This window comes from Hypoxylon trugodes (genome assembly GCF_022578975.1).
Source record: "Hypoxylon trugodes strain CBS 135444 unplaced genomic scaffold F4822scaffold_5, whole genome shotgun sequence".
NCBI lineage: Eukaryota > Fungi > Ascomycota > Sordariomycetes > Xylariales > Hypoxylaceae > Hypoxylon > Hypoxylon trugodes.
Genome location: NW_026250020.1, coordinates 2701657 through 2725076, shown reverse-complemented (window position 1 = coordinate 2725076; position 23420 = coordinate 2701657). Strand labels below are relative to the sequence as shown.

At 46.0% G+C, this 23420-nt stretch overlaps 8 protein-coding genes across 8 annotated transcripts; 4 read left to right on the top strand and 4 right to left on the bottom strand.

Moving 5' to 3' along the window:
• Positions 1-532: 532 nt before the first annotated feature.
• On the top strand, positions 533-988 carry F4822DRAFT_429593 (uncharacterized protein; the record flags this gene model as incomplete). Its single annotated transcript, XM_051461127.1, has 1 exon — positions 533-988. The coding sequence occupies one exon, from the start codon at positions 533-535 to the stop codon at positions 986-988; it is 456 nt and encodes a 151-aa protein (XP_051314752.1).
• A 1133-nt stretch (positions 989-2121) lies between these two features.
• On the bottom strand, positions 2122-2660 carry F4822DRAFT_404584 (uncharacterized protein). Its single transcript, XM_051458215.1, has one exon. It carries the CDS (start codon positions 2556-2558, stop codon positions 2211-2213), a length of 348 nt encoding a protein of 115 aa, XP_051314751.1. The 5' UTR covers positions 2559-2660; the 3' UTR covers positions 2122-2210.
• A 2300-nt stretch (positions 2661-4960) lies between these two features.
• F4822DRAFT_404581 (uncharacterized protein) lies at positions 4961-7347 on the top strand. Its single transcript, XM_051458214.1, has one exon. It carries the CDS (start codon positions 5392-5394, stop codon positions 6673-6675), a length of 1284 nt encoding a protein of 427 aa, XP_051314750.1. The 5' UTR covers positions 4961-5391; the 3' UTR covers positions 6676-7347.
• Positions 7348-7612: 265 nt separating this feature from the next.
• On the top strand, positions 7613-10307 carry F4822DRAFT_404574 (putative dynamin GTPase). Its single transcript, XM_051458213.1, has 3 exons — positions 7613-9156; positions 9210-9719; positions 9781-10307. Exons 1-3 carry the CDS (start codon positions 7804-7806, stop codon positions 10015-10017), a joined length of 2100 nt encoding a protein of 699 aa, XP_051314749.1. The 5' UTR covers positions 7613-7803; the 3' UTR covers positions 10018-10307.
• F4822DRAFT_404570 (uncharacterized protein) lies at positions 10284-10921 on the bottom strand. Its single transcript, XM_051458212.1, has 2 exons — positions 10583-10921; positions 10284-10502 (listed from the first exon to the last, which is right to left on the bottom strand). The coding sequence occupies exons 1-2, from the start codon at positions 10793-10795 to the stop codon at positions 10458-10460; spliced, it is 258 nt and encodes an 85-aa protein (XP_051314748.1). The 5' UTR covers positions 10796-10921; the 3' UTR covers positions 10284-10457.
• Positions 10922-14927: 4006 nt separating this feature from the next.
• On the top strand, positions 14928-15824 carry F4822DRAFT_264032 (uncharacterized protein). Its single transcript, XM_051454620.1, has one exon. It carries the CDS (start codon positions 15036-15038, stop codon positions 15675-15677), a length of 642 nt encoding a protein of 213 aa, XP_051314747.1. The 5' UTR covers positions 14928-15035; the 3' UTR covers positions 15678-15824.
• F4822DRAFT_404548 (WD40 repeat-like protein) lies at positions 15818-19669 on the bottom strand. Its single transcript, XM_051458211.1, has 3 exons — positions 18977-19669; positions 18307-18761; positions 15818-18231 (listed from the first exon to the last, which is right to left on the bottom strand). Exons 1-3 carry the CDS (start codon positions 19152-19154, stop codon positions 15973-15975), a joined length of 2892 nt encoding a protein of 963 aa, XP_051314746.1. The 5' UTR covers positions 19155-19669; the 3' UTR covers positions 15818-15972.
• A 310-nt stretch (positions 19670-19979) lies between these two features.
• Positions 19980-20567, bottom strand: F4822DRAFT_404547 (uncharacterized protein). The gene has a single exon (XM_051458210.1). It carries the CDS (start codon positions 20377-20379, stop codon positions 20134-20136), a length of 246 nt encoding a protein of 81 aa, XP_051314745.1. The 5' UTR covers positions 20380-20567; the 3' UTR covers positions 19980-20133.
• Between the last annotated feature and the right edge of the window lie 2853 nt (positions 20568-23420).

The following is a 23420-nucleotide window of genomic DNA, read 5'->3' as shown; positions in this document are numbered from 1 at the left end:
CATGGCCAATTGTCAAGCCAACTCTACATCTTCAGCTGTTTCGAATTTCGAATTATGAGGGTGCCCAAGCACTGACAAGTCAGCCGCGGACGGGGAGAGCAATCCGAGACTGCTTGCGCCACTTTTCGTATCCTTACGTATCCGTTGGTACCTTAATTTTTTATGCCGTGAGGCTGGCGATCAGATCGTCTTAGCGTTGTTGCTGCTTTAGTACATGATAGATCCACTAAGATTACGCCGAGCTATTCATTCAACATAAATGGGCATAAGCACGGGTTGTCCTTTATGAAAGAATTAGATCCTAATTACGAAAACGGTCGCGAGAAACGGAGTTGTAAGCAGAGAATTTTCAGTATTCATTCAAGAAGCTAATACTGTACTCATATACAATTGAACCCCCCGGTGATGGGTGTTCAAAATTGGTACCTGGCCAATTTCGTCCTTCTCGCGCATCGCATGTCGAGGTATAAATGATGGAAAGGTAAGCGGCGGCGACTCTACTTGGTTCGCATTAAGGTATAGCACTTTCGAGATGGCGCTGGCTACTTTCTTAACCGTGTTCTTTCTAACGCTTCCCTTTACGTTGGCCCACTCATGGGTCGAGCGATTGAGGCGCCTTGACTTGAACGACACTATGGTTGGTGATGTAGGGTATATGCGTGGCGCCATGTCTCGTGTTGACCTAGCATTTAATGACCTGAAACAACAATACCTACTGCCACCGGGCGGCCGGGACGCGAGCCTGGGAATTATCCCCTCTGATTCTATGTGTAGGGATACTCTGCAAGTCGGGGACTTTAACTCGACGTCCCCCCCGCTACAAGCGCGGCCGGGTGAGCACATCGCTCTCCAATACCAAGAAAATGGGCATGTTACTCTTCCTCAAAATACCCCTCAGAAGCCCCCTAACAGTACCGTATTCATCTACGGCACGTCAATGCCTTCTGACAATGACATTCCTTTCCATTCATCGTGTTTGGAATACTAACGGCACCGGAGGTGACAAGCGTGGTGTTCTTCTAGGCACCCGGCCCTTAGACGATGGTAAGTGTTACCAGATTAATGGCAGGTCAATATCTATAAAACGACAAGAAACGTACGCCAAAATTCCTACAGATCCGCAAGGAGCCGATTTATGGTGTCAAAATGATATCCAGCACAAAACAAAACGTTACCAGAACCCGTTATATACTAGCCTTAAAACCCACGATTTGCTGTGAGGCTGGAATGAGATAAAGAAGGCGTCGAGTCCTTCATTCGACTATTGGGACGGTGGTCTGGCGACGAGTCCTCGTCACCATCCTCCTCCTCCTCATCGCTTTCTCCAAAGCCTTCCTCTTCGTCAGTCATGGAAACTACCCTTTCCTTACTTACAGAGTAGTAATATCGATGTTCTGATTCTGTTTCATTATCGCGGCCACTACGTGAACGTTTTTTCGAACTCGTAGTGGAAGCTGTGTCAATATCGAGTAGAGTGTCTATTAATGGAATGTCACCAGTATTCTGCACATTAAACGAGGATAATTTCAGAACGCGGGTTTTCTGTACGCTCACGTACAAGAATCTTGATTCGGCCTATGCGGGAGAATATCTGCAGTGTGTAGTTACTGAAGATAGACCAAGCAAAGCGGGCGGAAAGGAACTCTGGAACAATGCTATATAGTTGCTGTAGTTTTCGGTTGTGATACAGAGGTTCTTTTTCGAAGAGATGCTGTGGTGACGAATGCAATATATGAGTTGCCAGTATATATTTACCGGTATTCTTGTCCAATTTTGGGACCAATGTCAGCTCCTTTTGATCCAACATCCAATGAACGTCGGATCGAAGAAGTATTGTATTGCCTAAGTCATCTATGAGGTCGGGTAAAGATCGATTTAGGCAATAGGTATACATCGTATTAACCTCGAACCATTTCCTTGTCAGCTTCGCTTGGGGGATAATATGTGCTTGTTAACTCGCACAAAAGGATCGCGTTATTCGACAGGAGACATCGCGGCTTATGGTGGCGTCGCGACTCACTTTCGGGAGGGCTAGGTATCTATCGATCGGAAGTCGAGGGATATCAAGGGATTTCCAAAGAGAAGGTATATTATTATGTGGGAATTCCCAATGACTAAAATTTGGGGTTATGGGATACGGATCTGTTAATTGGGATTGGCTATTAATATAGATAACATTATGCTTCGCGATCAATACGATTAAGATGATATTATGTATAAGTAGTAGTATAGAAGAACTTGCCTTTGTCAGACCAACCTGGTAGGTGAAGCCAGTATTTCTTCTCGCGGAGGATCCCATCTGCAGATATCGGGATGGGATTTGAGGGATCGGGAGTAAGGGTAAGATATGCGCGCGCGTTGACTGGAAACCAAGCATTACCAACCAAGATGCAACACGCGTAAAATACCAAGTTATAATCAGCACCGCCGTCGTCTAGCGCGGGGAAATTTAATAGTGGTGTTGGGTAGCAAGGATGATGGATATCGATGCTTGGAACCTCTTCAGCGGTGGCAGCATCCTGAGATATTAGTGGGGATAATGGCTGCTTTAAATCCATTGCGCATCACTAGGAAATGGATGTTAAAGAAAGTCGAAGAATGAACTATTATGTATCGTCAGTCACGTTATACGTATGTACGTAAGGATTGGAGTTGATGGAAAAGGAATAATATTGTTTCCGGACCAATCAGATTCGGTGAATCAAATGTCTAGCCATACAATTACAATACCTTGTAAATCCAGATTGCCATATTTTCCGTATCTAAGCATAAAGTCCACGTACAAAACCGTTTAGTGGACGATTCCGCCATGGTATGTGTACAATTCCAGCATAAAGGGTGTACAATTACGGCTTAAAGCGGCGGGTTTTGAATACGTACCTAGGTACCTTATCAAATCTTGGATAACAAATTCCAAGCTGCTACCAATTAGAAAGACGATCCGTCCTACATAGTATATCTTGGGGGTTGGCAAGCCCCATTAGGCAACAAAGACCAGCATTTTTTCAGCCCAAGCCGATGCCTAGAGTGGCTCCAAGAAATCATCAGGTTTTTCACCGCGAGAATTGATGCAAATCTATCGGTTAAGAGAGGGAATTTCTCTCGAGTCTCTAACTTTTACGTTATCCGCGTCAAAATGGCTGTAGATCAGTCGCTTTGATGGATTAATGCCAATTCATCCATAAGAACCCCGGGTGTTAGCTTCTAGTTGATGCTTATTCCCCGATTCAGAAGCTCCGGGCCAATAGCTATTCATAGGTTTTTCATAGCCGCATCGCATGGTTCTCCAACAAGAAGAGTCGGGCACTGCCGCAAGGCAGCCCACCAATCAAGTCCACCCATGGATATATGGACCCGACTGTATGTTTCGCTTACCGCTACGTAAAGACGTAGCTGACGCCCTACCTATCCCTTGCCGCGCAATGGCCTTGGCACCAGCCGCTGAATCTCGGATTCGGCACTCTCGGATCTTGTACACATGTAGGACTTACGATATTTTAATAACTAACACACAATGACATAAGAACTCCGGCCGTCTGCGGGTAAGAGGCGTAAGAATATGGCTTATACATATAGATATAACGCCCCCCACGGGTAGTTGCCTTAGTTTGTTAAGAGTTATTGATCTATATCAACTTTCTTAGTAGTTACTGGTCCCAGAGATATCACAAGCTCTACTTGTCTCATAAGCCTTTCTTTATACATTTTATTATATTTATATGAAAAAATTTTATCGGCAGCCAGGTCTTATTGTCTCCTGGTTGGAGTGACCTGATCCACGACCTTTGTCTTACGAATCCATGCCGAATACGATACGATATTTCTAGGTCTGTCAACATTGTCGGACTTACAGATGACATAACAATCGTTATCATATTCATCTAAATATCCTTTACTACATTTTTTCCAATTTCAAGGCGGCGGTCCAACAAAATGGCATCAGTCGGCGACGATTTTAAGAACCAGTTCATCATCGCTATCGTTGTGGCGGCTGTTGTAACTCTAGTTGTCTTAACGCTTGTTTGTGTTCTGGCACAATTCGGACCACGCATTTGTGGCCGAGTCGCAAGAAAGGAACGTTGGTTTGGCCCGACACTCGAGGAAGGACAGATACAAGAGATGCCTCTAGTCGGTAACAATCATCCGAAAGGTTACGCATGAGCATATCAATGCTTTCAGCACATTATATCATTACCTAGCATGCCCAGAGTCATCATCGTACGATAGCAAGGCGAGAATAGAGCAGACCCGCTCCTATCGGATACCCACGAAGACTCGAGCACGCACTAAATACCCGATGGCAATATCATCGGCCACGTACGCGGCGTTATTTTAGACACTCGCATCCACCACGTGAACCCCCGAACTCGATATCACATCAGGTCAGCGCCGCCGACATAGACTGAGCGGAGACATTCCTTTAGACTGGCACGGATGGTTCAGGTTTAGAATAATCTCTCAGGAGTAGGCATTACGGTGACGGGGAAGGAAGGAGACCTCCATGACAGGTTTACATAATTGGGTGGGAGTATCCTTATACCAAGGACTTACGATACTTGAAATGAATCTAGATCAGAAGATACCCCTGAATAAGAACATAGTACAAGATCATCGGCTCCATGACCACGGGACTCACCAGCGAAAAGCGTACATAATTAAGGCTACATTCTAACAGGCTCTCACTTGCGTCTATTAGATACGAGCAAGTTCTATCCCTTTAGCCATGACAAAGATCGGACCAGTTGCGCAATAATCATTCGATTGGCAGCCTAGACGACGTGATAAGAGAAACATTCATGGAATGTCGCAGTGGAGTACGTTATCCGAAAATACCAACCTTTACGGTTGGGCTGTAGACCGCATTTACACAATAGCAGGATGTCCAGACCCTTACTTTAATCTTATAGCGTGTTCAACTAAGCCTCAGCTTGCGCAAAACTCATTCTGGAGTTATGTCTGCGTGGCATTGGCCATTGACGAAGGTGACATATGCGATCAAAGAAATACCAAAATGGTCAATTATGCTAACTCAGCTTATAAGCAGGAGAGGACCGCGACCCTTCCAGTTCGCTACATTGGGTGCCCACGGCCAAGGAGCCGTTTCCTTCGCGAACACAGAGTAAAGATATAGATTCTATTATATGGCATCTCCCCAGTTACCGGAAAAGCTTCGCCGAACTACCGGCTCGGGTAATCGACGTTGGACTGGACGGACAGGATCCATTCTTACATGTTTCTCAAGGGGGTCAGGGGGCGTATCTCGCTCTCAATCACCGATATGAATGTCCTGGTTGGGACCCAACGTTTGAATCCATCCCCCAAACATTCCACGATGCCATAGAAATTTCGCGGAGCTTGAATATTCAATACCTATGGATTGATACTGTGTGCATGGTTGGGGATGAGAAAGCCGATGATATTGCCGATGTATATTCGTACGCGTCTCTGACCCTTTTTGCGGATCGAGCTAGCCATATCGACGACGGCCTTTTCCGGGGCGTCGGTTCAACACAACCCCCTCGAATACTGCGATTCACGGATGGAAAATCAGGTATAACCACCGAAGTCCTCGCTTATACCCGACTAAACACAAGCATAGAGATATCCATACTCGATGCGTCTGACTTATTCTACCAGCAGCCTGGTCAGAGAAACTCTCAACCTGATGGCAGAACTGGGAAAATATGGGAACACCTTCTACAAGAAGAATGTCTCTCAGATCGGAGAATCTGCTTCACGGATACAGGAATAAAGTGGGACCGCGAAGCGTACACCTGTTGTGAATGTGACACGTCCATTTACGAAGACGAAACTAATCTTAGGACCATCTTTTTTCAACTCACCAACTCCGATTGTTGGGAATACGAGGACTACCCGATGATTCCCCTAAAACGTTGGCAGGACCTCATTGAACGATATACATCTACGAACCGAGCCTACGATTCTAAGAGACTCGTGGCAATAGCAGCCATAGCGTCCAACATCCCAAGGCCGCCGCAGGATTACCTTGCTGGTTTGTGGCGCGGTCATCTCGACAAGAGCCTTCTCTGGAAAGCGGCCGAGCCATTTTCCCAGTGCCGTAGGATAACCGAAGGCGGCGTACCATCGTGGTCATGGGCTTCTATATCCGGGCCGATACAATTTATCAGGCTCCAGTGGTATACGGATGCAGATTCCGATATAGACATGGACGTGGATATTGATTTGGATACAGACGATGACAACCGGTTTACATGGCAAATATTGGGAGCCTGGTGCGTCCTTCAAGATAATAATGACCCCTATGGACCGGTTAAGATAGGATCCCTACGGGTAAGGAGTCAAGTCTGTACAGTGAGAGTCGAGGAGATGCCAGAGTGCATTAACAAGCTGGGCATCATGCCAGCTCATTCGGATCTCTACATCCGTCCTTTTCTTCCTCGGGTGTTGGAGTTGGATGTTCCAAGTGATTGGCATATCCTAACATCCGAGAGTCCGCCCCAGTCCCAACTCGTAAGTGCCGCAGTGGAAGATATGATTTCCAAGGAATATGGCGCATCACGCATATTGTGTCTACTCCTGAGGAGTTCACCAAGTCGCATTGGCTGCTGGGAGAGAGTTTGTTACGTCCCTCTCTGCGATCACTTGGATTTGTGGAGATCATGTTTTTCTAAGGAAGAAATTATCATCGTCTAGCTAACGGGCCAAGAAATATCGGCTTCAGTGTTAGACCGGTGGTGACACAACATGCGCGTTTCGCAATTCCCTAACCACGCGAATCCTCTTGCTTAGATAGGTATTTCCTAATAACAAGTTAAACACAGCCACTATTTTCTTTATTTGAATGCCTCTCCTAGCACCTCAGTGAGGGTATCTAAATGTACTAACATAGCCACCATCGGGGGCATAACAGGCAACAATGGGCGGCCTCGCAGCCTTCTCAATACGCGGGGTTGTACTTTGACTTGACACAAGTGCGATGTGTAACATGGTCCGCACCCCATATGCAACACTTTGTCAACAAGGGTTGCGTTCCGCTCGTCACAAAGCCATGGCCCCTCTTGTACGGCGTCTCGTCGCTGAGCTTCGCATGACTATCCGAGGCGAACGAATAATCTCAGTGGAGATATGATATAGATGCTCACAATATTCAATCAGCACTACCCCCCACATAGCTTTAGCCGAATGGTCAGTCTGTATCGTTTGACCTACAAGTCCAGTGACTTTCTTTTTACACGCGGTGCCAGGTGGGCGATCCAAGGCGTTCTGTCTAGGTGGAATGGGATGGGGAAATGTAAAAAGGTACTCCGGAGTACGTATAGGGTTATACAGTTCTCATTAACTAGGCGTGACTGAGACCTACATAACAAGGCTGCGAATGGGGTTGCGCGTTGCCGTTTGTATTCGCCCGTACTTGGTCCGCGGAAAGCAAAGTACAGATAATGCAACAGACCGCGGCCCGCTGCAGTAAATGACGAATGAGTTGTCAGGTAGCATTCGTCTGATTGGTGACCAGCGGATTACGGCTTAACATGTGTATCACCACACATGCAGGCTCTCCAACTAGGTACCGTGCGCCAACATATGTGTAAACGGCCTAGGTGAGATAGGTACCCGATACCTCAACTCCCACTTCATATCTAGGCTGAAGCTTTCCATACAACTTGAAATTGTCCCACCAAGTCTTTGGTTCCCATTCGTTTCAAAATAGATCAAAGAAGTTCAGTCTACTGGTTTTCATTATCTACCTATCTGGCAGGTAAATTCCAACTCCCTTCGCCCCTGAGTCGAGTACTACAGGCAGCTACCCCACTATTATAGCCCATGATGGTGAAGTTAACTGACAAGATGGCTATCGCGGATGCTCCGACGGGCGTGGGCAGTCTTGGCTCTACTTGGTCTAAACATCGACTAGACCAAATTAATGAAGCCCATATTAATGGGATCAATGAATCCATCTCCCAATCTCAAATAGTAGTATGCGGCGATACCGCCTCAGGGAAGAGCTCTGTACTAGAGCGCCTGACTGGCATCCCATTCTCTCGAATGGAAGGCAATGTGATAAAATTCCCCATTGAGATGGTTTTTCGGCATACGGACAGGAGGCAGCAAATCACCGCAACTATTCGGCCTCATAGCAAGCAATGTCCCATCGCCCAAGAGAAGTTCAGGGGCTACACCCGCGATCTATCCAATATTTCGGAGCTACCCGCGGTAATGGATGAAATGATCTCCAAAATTATCCTTTATGACAAGGGGTCTCGTTCTATGGGTGCTATCACTGCCGACACGCTACGGATTGAAGTAAAGGCAGCCCATGGCCTTCATCTGTCGATAATTGACCTGCCTGGATCCATATCTCGTCCTAAAGCATATGATATAGAGGGCAGGTCCAACTTACTACAAAGGCTAGCAGAAAGCTACCTCTCGGATACTCATTCGATAATATTAGCTGTTATTGAGGCCTCAAATGTCACCAACCATGGTGTAATGGGCTTGGCCCAAAAATTCGACCCAGAAGGCCAGCGAACCCTAGGTGTCATCACCAAAACCGATTCCATAAAACAAGGAGCCGAGTACGAAATTGCGAAACTAGCGAAGAATATGGGCAATCACAAACCGGAGCTAGGATATTTTCTACTGATGAACCCTATCACCTCCGAAAGGGAGGCTGGTTTAACCTTAGATGCTCAATCTCGCATGGAAATGAGATTCTTCTCTAAACCCGCTTGGAAAACACAGCGCCTCTTTTGGCATCGAGTGGGAGTTGAAAACTTGAAGTTATTCTTACGCGATCTCCTTGAGGAGCGTATTGAGGTTGAGCTCCCAAATATATGGGAGGCTACTAGTGACAGGTTGTCTGAAGCCGAGCAAGAACTTAAGGCGCTTGGAGATCAACGGTCTACAGTTAGCGGCGTCCGGGTATTCATGACGGGCCTAGCCATGCACCTCTCTCAATTGACCCGTGCTGCTCTTGACGGAAACTACCACGAGCTCAGCGCGGAGTTCTTTTCGGGGCCCAAGAATCGACTACGAACCGAGGTTCACACCGCTAACAAAGAATTCGCCAATTACATGCACGATAATGGACAATGGAGAAAAATAACGACCAGGAGTGGCATCACAGACAATCAACTCCTCGTGACCAAGGAAGAAATGATTGGATGGGTGAAATCTGTCAGTGCTTACTCCCTAACTTATATATCAACGTAATATTTAATCCTAATTAGGTGTATGAACGCCATGAGGATATAATCCCCGGGGTATTCCAGAGTGCAGTCTTCACAGAGCTATTCAAGGCACAATCGAGCCGCTGGTCAACTATTGCGAAGAATCACGTAGACAAGGTATTTAGAATAATATCAAACTGGATTACCCGAGCGGTTTCTACCAACGCTTTAGACGGAAAGCTACTTTGCTACCTTATCTCTACTTACGGGAAAGGCCTTGACCAAGCAAAAGATCTAGCCTACGAGGAGCTAGAGAAGCTATTAAAAGACGAAAAGCTTCCTATCATGAATCATCGTCTCCACGCAGAGACCATACAGCACGTGCGGAATAAAGTCGCTTCAGAAGCGTATGCAACAGCTGTGGAAAAGGTAGTCCGAAAACGTTGGGGTAGCGACGACAAGTTGATCACAGCTCGAGAAGTACTTGAAATCATCCGGAGTAAAACAGTCGTCGGGCTAGATAAACAAGCACATATCGAGACAATAGCATTATTGGACGTTTATTACAAGGTACGGTATTAGTTCCTCGCTCAAACGATACTTCATCACTTATTATTGACACAAACACTAGGCAGCATTGTCCACTTTCATCGATAATGTATGTCGCCAGGTGGTCGAACGCCATCTTCTATCTGCGCTACCGTCGATATTCTCCCCTCAGGGAATAACTGAGCTAAGTGAAGAGGAACTTTTTCGCATAAGTTCTGAGACTGTAGCTCAGCGAGATAGGCGAGCCCAACTTGAATCCACAGTAAACAGTCTTCGAAAGAACCTCGCGGATCTTCAGAGGTACTCTATAAAGGCATGAATCATTCGATCGTCGCTTGAAAACGAAAAAGTCGCTCGAGTGTTAGCTTTGTGGGTCAATAGGTGCGAGATTTAAAGGGTTCCTTTCCCACCCCCCTGGACTACAATGTATATTCCAACCAAGAAGTACCCTTTCAAGCAGTTCTTGCGATTGATTTGTTCCAGTCATTTCTACTCTTGGTTAACTGGTCATCATGAGGGATAGGGGTAAATTATCAAATTATGAGGGAAGTAGCATAATAACCATTTCACAGCTCAAGATGAATGCGCGCGTAATTGAGTAATATTTAGAAGCTAAACGAGTGTCATCAGGCCATGATATAAGTTAAATCAAATCAGACTTCAGCAGGCATAATCCCTTTCATCATTGTTTCCAGTCAAATCCGCCAACTACCTAGGTAGTTCATCCAAGCAAGTTCCGTGCCGTTTTCAGCGTTTCGCTTAGAGGAGCTTGACGCAGTCAAGGATGCTGACGTTGATAGGGCCCTGTAGTAACATAATATTGTCAGTCAATATTCTCACAGTAGTGGTATATGGCTATTGTATAACCAAGACAGGATTCGTACCGAGGAGGGAAGGGTGCTGCAGCAATAGGTGGTGCCACCGCAGGGCGAGCCAAGAATTGGGAGGATGCAGTCCAAAATGCTATTAGAGCAGCAAACCTGGTTGGGTTGGTTGTTGGGGCATTCGCCACTCTCGGTGCGGGCTTGGACGTCGGTAGGGACAGCAATGGCAACAGCGGCCAAGGTGAAGAGAGTGGTGATGGTGCTGAACTGCATTTTGAATGTTGTAGAAGGGTAGTTCCCGAAAAGAGAGAGACTAAGGATTTGTAAAGAGCTGGAGATCGTTGTAGAGACTGAAGACTGTTGATTGATGGTCTGCGATGATGATTTTTCTCCAGATATCGACGGAATCCGTGGATCTTATATAGCCGTCTAAGGTGCTTGTCCTTCGCTCTAAATTGACACCACGCCTATAAGCGCGATGCTCTGTGCTGGTGCCTGAGCTATTTCCCCTGATACCGCATACTAATCGCTGGCGTTCCGCCTCGGATATGGTGTCCTAGTGATCGATTCGATCTAGATGATCGCTTGGTTGAAGATGCTCCGCGGCGGCATCTCCACTGCCAGCCACAATTTCCTTAGCGACGTTCATTTTTTCTCACCGTGTGACCTCAGTCGTACGTTCTGCTATAGGAACATTCCGGCTTCGATCATCGATGCAAGCCACCGAGTTACATATTACTTCTATCGGACCTTGATTTACTAGCCAATGAAGATAAACAGCCCACTCTTCATTTTCAGCTCTCGTGGTGTAACCCAGTTCTAGATTCAGCCACATGGTCAGGGGCACACAGCTTCGTCATAACAAAAGTCCTCGGGGGTACGCTAGTCGACCCCAGATTACAGGGTGCAGAAATGGTCCATTTTCGGACGGGAACAGCTGTTCCGGGTCCAGAGCCCGGCCGGGCCTGTATAATCAGAATGGAAGGCGGCAGCGATCCGCTCCCGCACAGAAGACCTGTTGGGATGAATATAATTATCCAAGGCGAAGAGATTCTGCAGCTAATTACGGATGACACACACTTAATATGAGGTAGTTGGATAGTTGCCCATTGCCGTTATGATCCCTAATTTGTGAAGCAGTGTAATATGCACAAAATAGGGACAGCTCGCACAGCATTTTACCTAGGTAGTTACACGGAATATGTTGAAACGTCATGATTACTCTCCGGGACTTGTTCCCAGCGCATATATGATGAAGCGGCCAGCCTTATGCACCGTATTTTTTTCATTGGCGGCAAACATACATCCACTTACAAATCCTTGCTAGGGCCATTAGGAAAGGTGACTTGTCAATCCTCATGACTTTCACACTTTATTAGGATCTAGTTTCTAGATATCGCCCGAGAAGTTAGTCGATCTAAGCTACTAGCTAACTTGTAAAGCTGGCATAGAAGATTCTTAACTCTCACCGCAACTATATCGAACATTAGCATTAAAACTAACAAGTGTAGATATCCCCACAGCGGGATCATGACCGGGATACTAGATATTCAGACTAAGGGACTACTATGGCTTATTCTGAGACAGGCTATAGAATTGCCCAAGTTACCCTTGGCCAACCATGAGCTTCATGCAATCCCTACTAAAAGTAAGTTAACAAGATTCGGTCCTCAATAAACCAAAGAAATTGTTGCTTACGACAAAAGACAAATTCAACGATATTTTTGCATATCTTGGCGAGTTTTCGAATATACACTCCGCGTCATCCGTCGTACGATACTACTCTCAAGTCAGCGTACCAAAGGCAATGGCTGGCTGAACATAAGCAGCCCATTGCTGAGGGGGATTCATCCGCTTGGTCAGATCTAGTATTGAGTTTAACCAGATATTCGGTTCCTAACTACCGTTAGTCTCAGAGCTATTTTATATACAACAGTTCTGACTCGAGAACTCCATGAGCGTAGCACGGCTTGCTATCCCCTAGGTACACGACTCTATTTACTTAGTATTCACTTTGAATGCCAAATTGACACTGTTTTTTGCCTTATCAACAGCTAGTAACGTCTCATATTCGCGCAGCGTATCGTATATCCTTTACAAGAGACGTACGATTCTCAAAGTTATCGAATCCTTCATGTGCTGCTTCCAAGCGACAATGGGGAACATGCATCTCTTAGCGCTGTTGTGCGACGTTATCGCGATGTAAGAATAGGGGTATGAAGGAAAAGGCCCCTATTCCGACATTTCTTTTAGGCAGTGGCAGGTTCAATCGGTGGGTGGGCGATGCAGCTTGATCGAGGCAACTCGAGGATCTAGACTTCTTCCGAAGCGCTTCGAATGGTTAATTTCGCAGGAAAATGCAGTGTCGATGGGTCCTATTGATCGGGTCCTTACCTATATGCACTACTCGATCAGCAGGGTTGACTCCAGGTTCGTGGAGAGAAAATGGTTCTAACCTACCTAAGCCATACAGTGATCGCGTTCTCACCTTCCCGACTCACCGGGCCTTCCTTCAAGCCGCGATAACATAGACTATTAGTTAATTGTTGCAGCACGAGGACTTGAAGCCGTTGGCTATTGGAAGATTACACGAACATGCATCTTACCGGTGAACGAGAAACGTCTAGATGAAGTTGTAACCACGTAGGCCCCGGACTCCGCATGGTTGGTAGGACTTAATAAGCATAGCCCTCTGTATTACCAAAAGCAAGCGGTAATACGAACGCCACGTTTCCAGGGGTTTCCAAATGTAGGTGGCTTGGGTAGGGCCAGTCTAGCCCTTCGATTTCTTCCCGGAAAATAAACACAGGTCATCCTTTAGATTGTAATCTATGGGCATCATGTTGACCGTGTCCCCGGCGCTTCTCATCTATTCTTTACAGCTTGTTAGAATGTTGCCATTTTCGGCGAAAATGGCAACATCCGCTTACGGCATGCAGCTGTATAGTAGCACGTCAATCGATCAATGAGTGTTAATTTTTCAAACTTCAACGCAAGGGATGTGCCTCACTGTTTGTAAACGGGATGTTGTCGCTCCACTCTTTGCGAAGTACGATTATTTACTGACGTTGAATGGGAAGAGTCGCAGATTATCCACAACCAGCCAGTAATGATTACCCATTGCCAATACTCCAAAGCTATAAGGCACATCGATCCTGACAACACTGTGGGCCGATAGGCGTGTTGTGGACTATGGGATTCAAGAACAACAACCACACTAACCCATTACATCGAAGCGCTTGGGAATCAAGATACCCTACAGCTCGATCGATTCGGTATTTTTCTAAGGTCATAGCATTACCAAAAATAAGCAAGTTTTCAAGCTCCGCGATAGACAATACACAGTATGAGCGAGCAAAAATTGAACAGTCACTGATAGCTCATAAACAGGAAATATCGAAGGCGGTGACATGGTACTTATTTGCTCGGCAGACCACCGAGCGACACGGGAAGTTCCATCTACGATGAAATATGACTAGAACTGACATTCTAGTTATGTCACCCTAGCTGTGGAGTTCTGTGGCCTGACCACCATTCCTTCGCTCATGTTTTCCTTGATTTCATCCTCAGCTCGAGATTTTCGATCGGTACTAGGAATCTGTGGATAGCAAGGCCTCTTCTCATGGCCGATTGCCCCTCCGGCTGCCTACTTCCCACTAGTTGCATGGCCTCCCGACGGCTCTTTTTCTCCGGCTAGTTCAGGTCCCTGTAGGGATGAAGTTGGAGATGAGAATACCAAAGAAGGGGTAGATATGCTAGAGCAGAACCTTTTCATGCAGTCAATGTATAGGACCTCCCTTCTACCCCATGTGGACGCCTGGATATGTTTCCCTGACGCACTCAGGTATCTTACTCCTACTCCCTCTCAAGCTCTCATTTCATGGTAAAAGTCCTCTTAGTGATATTAGAGCGCGAGTAAGGATTGTAAGTATTATCTTCCACCGATAATATAACCACTTCCTATCACGATAGTGAAGAGCAACCAGAGCGCGTAGGAACATCAATACTTCCGAAGCGTAGAATAATATTCCGTGGTAAACTTTCGTAGATTACGTATCTAATTCAGCTGTGGTCCGGGTATTAGTTACATACTTTCGATTGATTCTGGAAAATGGCATAAATGGGACAAGGTTTCAATCACCTCCAATCTACTTTCTGATAGGAGGAAAACAATGATATCAGTCCAAGTTCCAAAACTTGGGACGTGTAAGGTTGAGGTTATTCCCAACTTTGAGATAAGTAATAGGATAGCAGCTGGAGCCGGCTGGCAACCAGATGACACGCCAAGGGACGTCATTGCTCCTGCCCCACCAAGCCTCCCATTAATCGCCTAAGGAAAGCATCACGCCTACCATCATTATCCAGCTGCCTACGACAACCAAAACTTAATTTCTCTGCCTAACTCCTACCAAATCAACTACGAGATACCTAATAAAACGCCAACTTATACATACGCGAAAACCCCCCAATAACTAACATCACCTCCCCAACCAAACCCCCTCCCCTCCTCACCATGAACCGCCTCTTCGGCAGCGCGCCCAAAGCGCCCAAACCCACGCTCAACAGCGCCATATCCAACATCGACGGCCGAATATCCTCCTTCGACGTAAAAATCGCCTCCCTAAACGCCGAGCTCGGCACCTACCAATCGAAAATGTCGAAAATGCGCGAAGGGCCAGGAAAATCCGCCTTAAAATCCAAAGCCTTAAAAGTGCTTCAAAGACGAAAACAATATGAATCCCAAAGAGATCAGTTACAGTCTCAGGTGTGGAACATGGAGCAAGCGCAGACTATGCAGGATAACCTGGCGGGTGTAATGACTACGGTGGACGCGATGAAGACCACGCAGAAGGAGTTGAAGAAACAATATGGAAAAGTCGATTTAGATAAGATTGAGCGCATGCAGGATGAGATGGCGGATTTGATGGATGTTGGGAACGAAATCAACGAGACCCTAAGTCGCGGGTATGAAGTCCCCGACGACGTCGACGAAGCTGAACTCGATGCTGAGCTGGAGCTACTAGGTGCGGAGATGGAGATGGAAGGTGCTGGTATGGAAGTTGGTGGTGTGCCTGATTTCATGAAGGACGAAGTGCCCGACTTCATTGACGAGCCGCCCGAGACGAATACCAAGGTACAGGAAGCAGCAAGGTGACGACGATACGGGATGTTAGCATCAACATCAGCACTTGTTTCCTGGGTAGGACAGAATTACAGAAGCTACGGGAGTCACAGGAGTTTCCACATGTGTATCTAGGCATGAAGGGTTTTTGGCGGACTATTGATTTTTCATTATCTTCTATTTGCTTCAATGTTCCTTTGATCCTCACTATGAAAGATGCCGTGCGTTGACTTTCCGTATGACCGCCTTTTGCTGGATCATACAATACCAACATGATCAGAATGCGCCAAAAAAATAATTACCCAGCCAGTACCTGTGCCAAGCGGCCCTACTCTATAGTCCCGAAAAACTCCGCCGCCTCCTCAAGTTCTGGATCTCCATTGCAGAAGTCCCACCCCACTATGGTGCTCGTCTGACTGCAGCAGATAATACGTCGCGCGTCGAATTGTAACTTGAAAATTCTTGCCGGGCTCGTGTCTGCTTGTGGGATATGTGGGTGCTGTTGTTGTTGTGCCTGTGCTGGCACTTGCGCATGGGCTGCAGCAGCCTGTTGGGCTTGCGGGAGCTGTTGTGACTGGGATTCTGCTTGTTGGTATGGGCCATGGGGGTTGACGTTGGTGAGACTAGGAGGCGGGCCGCCGCCGTTGCCATGGTTGGGAGCAGAGATAGTAGATAGGCTGCCGATACCGGATCCTAATTGGGTGGGTGCCGCGTGGGCTTGGGGTTGAATAGTTTGAGATGTTGATGCCTCTCCAGCAGGTGATGTAGCGGAGAGAGCTTGTTGGACGGATTCCCTAATACGATTCTGCGCGATCTGTGCTCTGACCAAGGCGGTGTTAACAACTTGCCTTAATTGTGAGCGAACGAGCGCATTTGTCTCACGGTCGATCGCCGTTTGAATGTGTGAATGATATGTTAACATTGTAGGGTAGGCCGATAGCGCTTGTTGAAGAGCAGCTGGTCCTTGGGGAACACACGTGTCGATCATTTGCGTGTATGATGAAGTAGTTTGGGGGGTGATGGTGGCGATAATAGGGTGTTCGACATGGGTAAAATTCGAGTGTGAGGCCTGTGGTAACGACGGTGGTGCACTTGCAGGCGAAGTCGGCGCATTACGACCAGTAGATGAAGCGGCTGCTCTCGAGGCAGAGTTGCAAGAGTTTTGTCTAAGAGCAGAAGCAGCACCCTCTTCCTGTCGAAGTGTATGTGCAACCTTCCAAGCGCCCTCTCGATCTCGTCGCCAGATTATGATGGTTTGATCATACGACCCCGACACTATTCGCCCATAAGGACCACCGCCGCCGCCAGGAGGTAACTTGGCTCCATAAGCAGTAATATCCTCGGGGCGGCGGCTACCTGCGTTGTGGGGTCGGCGTCTCAATCGTTGGGTTTCTTCGAGATCGCCGGAATTTAAAGCTTTGAAGTAGGCTTGATCCACGGCCCTTGCTTCCAGTCGGTCTTGCTCGACACTGTAAGGAAGATCGCCGAATCCAGCTTGTACTGTCCGGACTAAATTTCCGTGTGCTCTGAGACTTGCAACCTCAAGACCCGTTTCCCGATCGAAGACCTTCACTTCGTTGTCACTGCTTCCACTTACGATACGGCGGCCATCGTACTGGACACACGCAATACCCTTATTATGCCCAAGGAACGTTCGTTGACATTGCTGATTTGGCCAATCCCACACCTTAATATGTCTGTCGCCACTAGCGGAGACAATTTCTCGGTCACAGATTTGGACCGCGTTCACGGCAGCTCCGTGTCCCTCGAGGCATGCGATCATTGTGTAGGGTGGCTTGATGGCGGGTTGATTAGTTAATGAGTCGTCGTATCCGTAGTTTCTGAAGTTCATAGGCACAGGGCTGACGCCACCGTATCCGACATCTCCGGGTCGTAATGGAACCCTATTGAAGATTTTTATCGTCTTATCCTTAGAACATGTTACGAGAATTCGTTTGTCAAACTTGACGTTTAGGACCGATTCTCTGTGAGCTTTTTTGAGTCGTTGTATAATCTCGCCAGTAGAGAACTTCCATAGGATGACATCCGAGTCACTGCTTCCGGAGACGATGAGATCTTCATCAGGGTCTGAATCGAACTGTAAACATAAGACCGATCCTGAGTGCCCCTTCAGAGGCGGTCGAATGAGCCGTCGTGTACGGATATTCCATATTCGTAATGTGCGATCTCGACTACCACTGACAAGGTAATCGGAGTTGTACTGAAGACTGTAGATGCACTCGTTGTGTCCCTCGTCAAGGTGATCCGGATGAGGTAATTGAAAATTCGTGTACCGGCCACGATCCCAATTACGCTCTAATCGTCGTCTCATCGTATACAAATACTTCCAATTGATCTTATATCTTCGGTCGATTATATCGTAAAACCAAAGCGTAGATCTTGGTAAACGGGAGGGATCCATAAGTTCAGCAACCGCTTTAGCTTTACCTTTGGAGATTTGAGAATTTCCTTCGTCTTGCATCGGACTGGGCGACTTCATCATCAGGTTGCCCATATGCTGAGTGACGCTAGCATTGCTTTGCATAGAAGAACCACTGTCCCCAGGTCGACGAGAAAATAAACCGGTCTTATTATGCATGTTAGATATATGTTTTTGCCCGCTGAAAATCTCTGTCTTAGCCGACATAATGGTAACACTTACATCTTGAGAACCAGGCATAGGGCCTTGGGCAACTGGCGCATCAGCATCTACCATTTCGAAGTCTTCGTCGTCTCTCTGTTTCGGGTCGGACAGAGCTCGTTTCTTGTTCACGTGCCCATCTTCGAAGGATTCAACTTGTTGCGATGCGATCTGGGAGGCGAGAGATTCGTTCATTCGTTGTTCGGCGGCGAGGATCTCCGATGGTATAGCTTTCCACCCTTCCAAATAGAATAGTCGTTCCCAGAGCTTGCGATCTAGAGCCAAATCGTACCAACCTCGACAACACATAGCGACGCGGATTAGGGACACGGGGTCCAGGTAGCCAAGGATTTTGAGGCATATCTCGGGCGGTAGACGTTCGACGAAGTTAATGTAAAGGCGGGGGTTTAGTTCGTTCATGACGATGTCTGCAATCATGGTCGTGGGCAATTCGTTAAGAATGAGCATAGCCAGTCCTATGATTTTAAAGTGGTTTTTGTTTAGCGAACAGAGTTCGAACGGTGCAGTTTAGTTGATAAAATAAGTTGAAAGTAAGAATAGTAACTAAATTCTTAAATGCGGTGTATACCCATGTGATGTGCGTATGTTTATGTTTATGTGTATACGTATATATTTGGTATATTGGTATATCCGGTTGGGAATCAATGAGGTGTAGAGGTGTTTAACTTACGAGTCTTCTGGTACACCGACAACGTGGGTAATTGAGCCGATAGCCATGCCGGTATATCGGCAGCTGATCGCTTTACCGTCAGCGATGCATTACTGGCAAGGCTGCCCGAATCGGAGGGATTAAGGGGATGCTCCGAATAACCCTCGTCAGGCTCCTGTGCGGGAGAGAAAGGATCCATTTGTATGCTGCAGTTGCCTCGCGGCTTAGCGATAAATTGGAATTGAGGAGTATTATTTCGCTTGTATCTCGTAAATTCGATTTGAATGCTTATTTATACGATAGTACTATTGAAGCGTTCAGGGTAGAAAGAGGGCGACGATTGTAAACCGTAGTAAGGCGGTGCAGACGGTGCAGTCAGTGCAGTGCAGCGCAGCGCAGTGCTGTACCAAGTTTGGTCCAATAAACGTTGTGATGGTGGTGTTGCGATGTATCACCATGCGAATCGCAAATGAGGCAAGCAACAAATGCAAATCGCCCGCCCGAATGAAATGGCCATGCGTTGTTGTGAATCGACGAAGGGAGATAAATGAAGAAAGAAAGAATAAAACAAAAGAATGAGGAACCCCGAAGTTGGTAGAAACTAGTATGTTATTCAGAAAAGATGTCTAGGTTCGCGATCATAAATCTTAAGGAAGATTTACGTACTTTGGAGAACCTTGGAAGTTGGAAACAACCTTGAAAGGTAGTAACAGTAAGGTAGCACCGGAGCGTTGGAGTGTCTAGTGTCTAGAATGCTTGATGCGTCCAGGCGTCTCAACTAACAAGTCCCCTGTGGAGAATAAACTCCGTACCAGTTACCTTAGCAGCCTAGAGCCTTATCGCCGCCTTTCATTGGTTAAATTCGGACCCTTGAGGTTTATCAAATGTACCTGGTAGGACCAGGAAGCAACTGATGTACGTCTAGGCTAACAAATACAAAGCTTTTTAAATGCATCTTTTGTTAGTGGTCAGGTACAATACCATGTCGATAACCCACCCCCCTCTCCCCCAGTAATATTGGTAACGCCGGTTAACATTAGTGCAAAAGCCTCGACCTTCAATTGGTATAGGCGTTGTAAGTCTTCCAAAGCCTAACTCCAATTTGATATGACGATAAATAATATCATATAGGAGTATACCTGGGTGAAGAGTATAGCGTGTTACTTTGAACCTATTCCCTACCCATATCGATATTCTACACTTAAGCGATTTGGTATATACGGCCAATAGTTTAATAATACAGATGTTACGTCGATGGTCGCTAATGAGAACCCAGCGGAGTCGCTAACAGCACTAACAGTCCCCAATATTATTCCAATCCCGCTCGGTACCCAACCGAACCCATTCATACCGTCCAACTGGAAGATCACCATTAAACCCAGATAAATAGGTATTCGTGAAACAAGGGTGATTCTAACACCCATTTATCGGTTCATTCTGCTACGGTTGGGAATGGCATTTGAGTAGATGTAAGAGGGCATTAAATGGAGAAAGCCGGCGACGTTGTTATTTATCTTCTTACTAATAGTAAGTTTGTAAATAGTGAAACCGATTGTGATCACGAATGATGGGATTGCTATATAAGGAATAAAAAATACCCATACGCCCATTATTTTCCGTTGACTTCGCTTAGAACGAAAAAAAGGACCATGGTGTTAGTGGGTTTGCTTTCGGCATAAATATTCCGAAGGAATTGTGCTAGATCGACGGATGTGCTTGGTCGATTAAATTAATGCGATTGTCATCAATCACAAATCCAGAGAAGTATCTCGTCATATCTAGACTCTTCTACCTGAAGTAGGTTTGTATGATCTTCTCTGATCATTGTTCAGCGCTGGGACCTAACCGGAAGGCCATATTACTGCCTACAAATTATGAAAAACACGACGACCGGGTACGTGGCATAAGGCAGACATGATGCTATGGTGATAATATTTGAGATTGGTCCTACCAAACTACTGTTATAAGTGTTTGCTTCAATCATCTTGTTTACCAGCCCTACCATTTACAGCCAAAATCACGATGAAATATATTGCAGGTAAGGCTTCTACAGAATACAACACAAATAGGTAATGTTTTATTTTTAATATATCCAGCATGTGACTCTTGATATGTCAGGTCAGCCTTAGACAGGACGTTAGGGGGGAAGCATGCATAGAAGCATTACAGAACTTCGACGTCTAGCCGGCTTAGGGCGTCTTATATATTTTCTTTTCCACTTAATCCCTGCGTTACTTGACTTTCTCGCCGCTGTCATGCACGGAGGATACCATCACACCGTGATCACTCCATTAGGCCTGCAGGATCCGAGATCCCCGTGTCCCTACCCCTTTTTCATGCTGCCGATGGATATTATTCTTTAGGTTAGTGTCATATTCCATAGGTAGTCTAACTTGTATATCTTTATTTTACAGGTATACGCTTGTGGGTTTATACACTTACGAATTTCTTCCCAACAGACAACAGTATAAAGCTGACTCCCTATGATTACCCGCATCGAACATACGTAACGAAGATAGACTACGTAATTCCTTTATGACGTCGGAACACCCTTCGAGTCTGACTGCTGTCACTTTTTGTGTAAGATCCCACCAAAACCGAGTCGAAAAGGATCGATCCATCATGTGGAGTGACCATGGCTTACTGCATTGCGCGACGAGTAGCCAAGAAAACGTGAATGCCAAAAATCAATTAGAAACAAGCCAAATACCACCCGAACCCGACTTTTAAGGCAGGGTTTTGGTACTAGCTCTGTGTCGTATTTAGGCGGGTTGATGTAATACTCGAGGATATTTTAAGGGTTTCTTGCAGTAAGGCTTCATCCTAGGTACATACTGAAATGTTTCCAGACCGTCGGTTCATCGATAAACCTTTTCACCTTGTTGTTTGATGTTGTAAGATAAACATTCCATTCCGAATCCTTCCGAGAGAAACATTAAGCCTAGTGTATGTTGAGCTTTAGCATCCTTAGCATATAGTAAGTGCTCAATCCTTATTCGTGATTAGTTTGCTCGTCGAGGTTTATTTGAGGAATAACATGACTACCGATGCCGTCGTTTGTCGGGGGATTATCGTGATAGGTGCTCTCCCAAGTCACCTATAGTAGGTGGGCGAAGGACGGGAAAGGCGTGTCGATCATGGTCAATTCAGGATGACGATTTTTTGCCCAGTGCAACGGGATTTAGCCCTGTTGGGAATAGACCCGGGGATTCGCTAATTTGAAACAATCAAAGACCCCATCACGATTAATGCCCAATTGCGGGAAGCCTGTTAGCACCTACTGTAGATAGGTACATCACCTGTAGTAAGTCTAAGTCACCGTTCGTTTCGATGGAATACCGCATCTTAAGTAGGTAGGTAAGTAAGTTAGTAAGTGAGTAAGGTAACTTGTTTAGGCATCTACATTTCTTATTTAGTGATGCACTTATAGAAATGTCAGTAGTAGTGGCGGTGTAATTGCGGCTTCTATCCGGTTTAGGTCTTATTCTTTATGGTCGGTACCTAGGTAGGTATTTGGTATTTGGTATAGGGCCTAGCGCATTGACAACCACCTGCACTGAACCCAATACCGATACCTTATCTTAGCTGCTTGGGTGCTTGAATTAGGTGGGTGAGGGGCATCAGGTCATCCTACCTTTATTCCTTGTTTTTTTTTTTTTTTTCTCTTGACAATCACCAAGGTTCTTGGTTTTTGTTATCAAATTAAGAAGAAAAAAAGACAAGAAAGAAAGAAGCGATAGAAACATTAATAAAATAGACTACCTAAGCAATCACAAGAGATATCAATAAGATAGGTCGAATTGTGCATATGATATGCATTATGAAAATGCCTGGTATCTCGATGGTAATGTATTCCTATGGTGGGCTGGCGCTACAATGCGCTTCTAGTGTAGCAGCTACCCATCAGTGGTGTGGTGTGGTGAACCACTAAACTCATGTGGATGTACTTCCATAGCTGTACGGTGTATCGATAGGGGTAGAGGTACTGGTTAAGTGACTAGGAAACCCTCTATTTGAAGGTACAGTGATTCGTATCGGCTGCATTGATACCAGTCACATGTTAAGGAAATACATAAAGAAGGAAGAAAGCAACCTAAAAATTGCCGATTAGTATGTAACGATAACTAACCCATCTAGGATAATTGACCATTGGATTAATCCTGATCGTCGAACTAAACAGTCGGCATAACACCCAACAAAAACTCCAAATTTTTTTTTTTTTTTTTTTCAATTCCATAGTCTCATAAACTGTCGTCGCAGTCTGTCGCAATCCACTAGACTAACCAAATCCACCACTACACAAGTAACCCACACACGGACACCGTCCACAATCCACAATCCATAATCCACCTAATCTTAGGTACCTGTCTACCTGACCTTGCTTTATTATTCGACAAAACCCACACAAACGTTTGTTAAATCGATAAAGCCACAATTATACTTGACGGTCCGGCCAACTACTTCA

What these genes read in the sequence shown, in the direction of transcription:
- F4822DRAFT_264032 (XM_051454620.1), top strand. Translation starts at nt 15,036, where the DNA reads ATGAACCGCCTCTTCGGCAGCGCGCCCAAAGCGCCCAAACCCACGCTC.
- F4822DRAFT_404581 (XM_051458214.1), top strand. Translation starts at nt 5,392, where the DNA reads ATGGTTGGGGATGAGAAAGCCGATGATATTGCCGATGTATATTCGTAC.
- F4822DRAFT_404548 (XM_051458211.1), bottom strand. Translation starts at nt 19,154, where the DNA reads ATGGATCCTTTCTCTCCCGCACAGGAGCCTGACGAGGGTTATTCGGAG. An exon ending in GTCGGTGTACCAGAAGACTC is followed by an intron (nt 18,762 to 18,976) that starts GTAAGTTAAACA and finishes TTAAAATCATAG; the next exon opens with GACTGGCTATGCTCATTCTT. An exon ending in CTATGCCTGGTTCTCAAGAT is followed by an intron (nt 18,232 to 18,306) that starts GTAAGTGTTACC and finishes ATGCATAATAAG; the next exon opens with ACCGGTTTATTTTCTCGTCG.
- F4822DRAFT_404574 (XM_051458213.1), top strand. Translation starts at nt 7,804, where the DNA reads ATGATGGTGAAGTTAACTGACAAGATGGCTATCGCGGATGCTCCGACG. An exon ending in TGATTGGATGGGTGAAATCT is followed by an intron (nt 9,157 to 9,209) that starts GTCAGTGCTTAC and finishes AATCCTAATTAG; the next exon opens with GTGTATGAACGCCATGAGGA. An exon ending in TATTGGACGTTTATTACAAG is followed by an intron (nt 9,720 to 9,780) that starts GTACGGTATTAG and finishes CACAAACACTAG; the next exon opens with GCAGCATTGTCCACTTTCAT.
- F4822DRAFT_404547 (XM_051458210.1), bottom strand. Translation starts at nt 20,379, where the DNA reads ATGGGTGTTAGAATCACCCTTGTTTCACGAATACCTATTTATCTGGGT.
- F4822DRAFT_404584 (XM_051458215.1), bottom strand. Translation starts at nt 2,558, where the DNA reads ATGGATTTAAAGCAGCCATTATCCCCACTAATATCTCAGGATGCTGCC.
- F4822DRAFT_404570 (XM_051458212.1), bottom strand. Translation starts at nt 10,795, where the DNA reads ATGCAGTTCAGCACCATCACCACTCTCTTCACCTTGGCCGCTGTTGCC. An exon ending in GCAGCACCCTTCCCTCCTCG is followed by an intron (nt 10,503 to 10,582) that starts GTACGAATCCTG and finishes ATGTTACTACAG; the next exon opens with GGCCCTATCAACGTCAGCAT.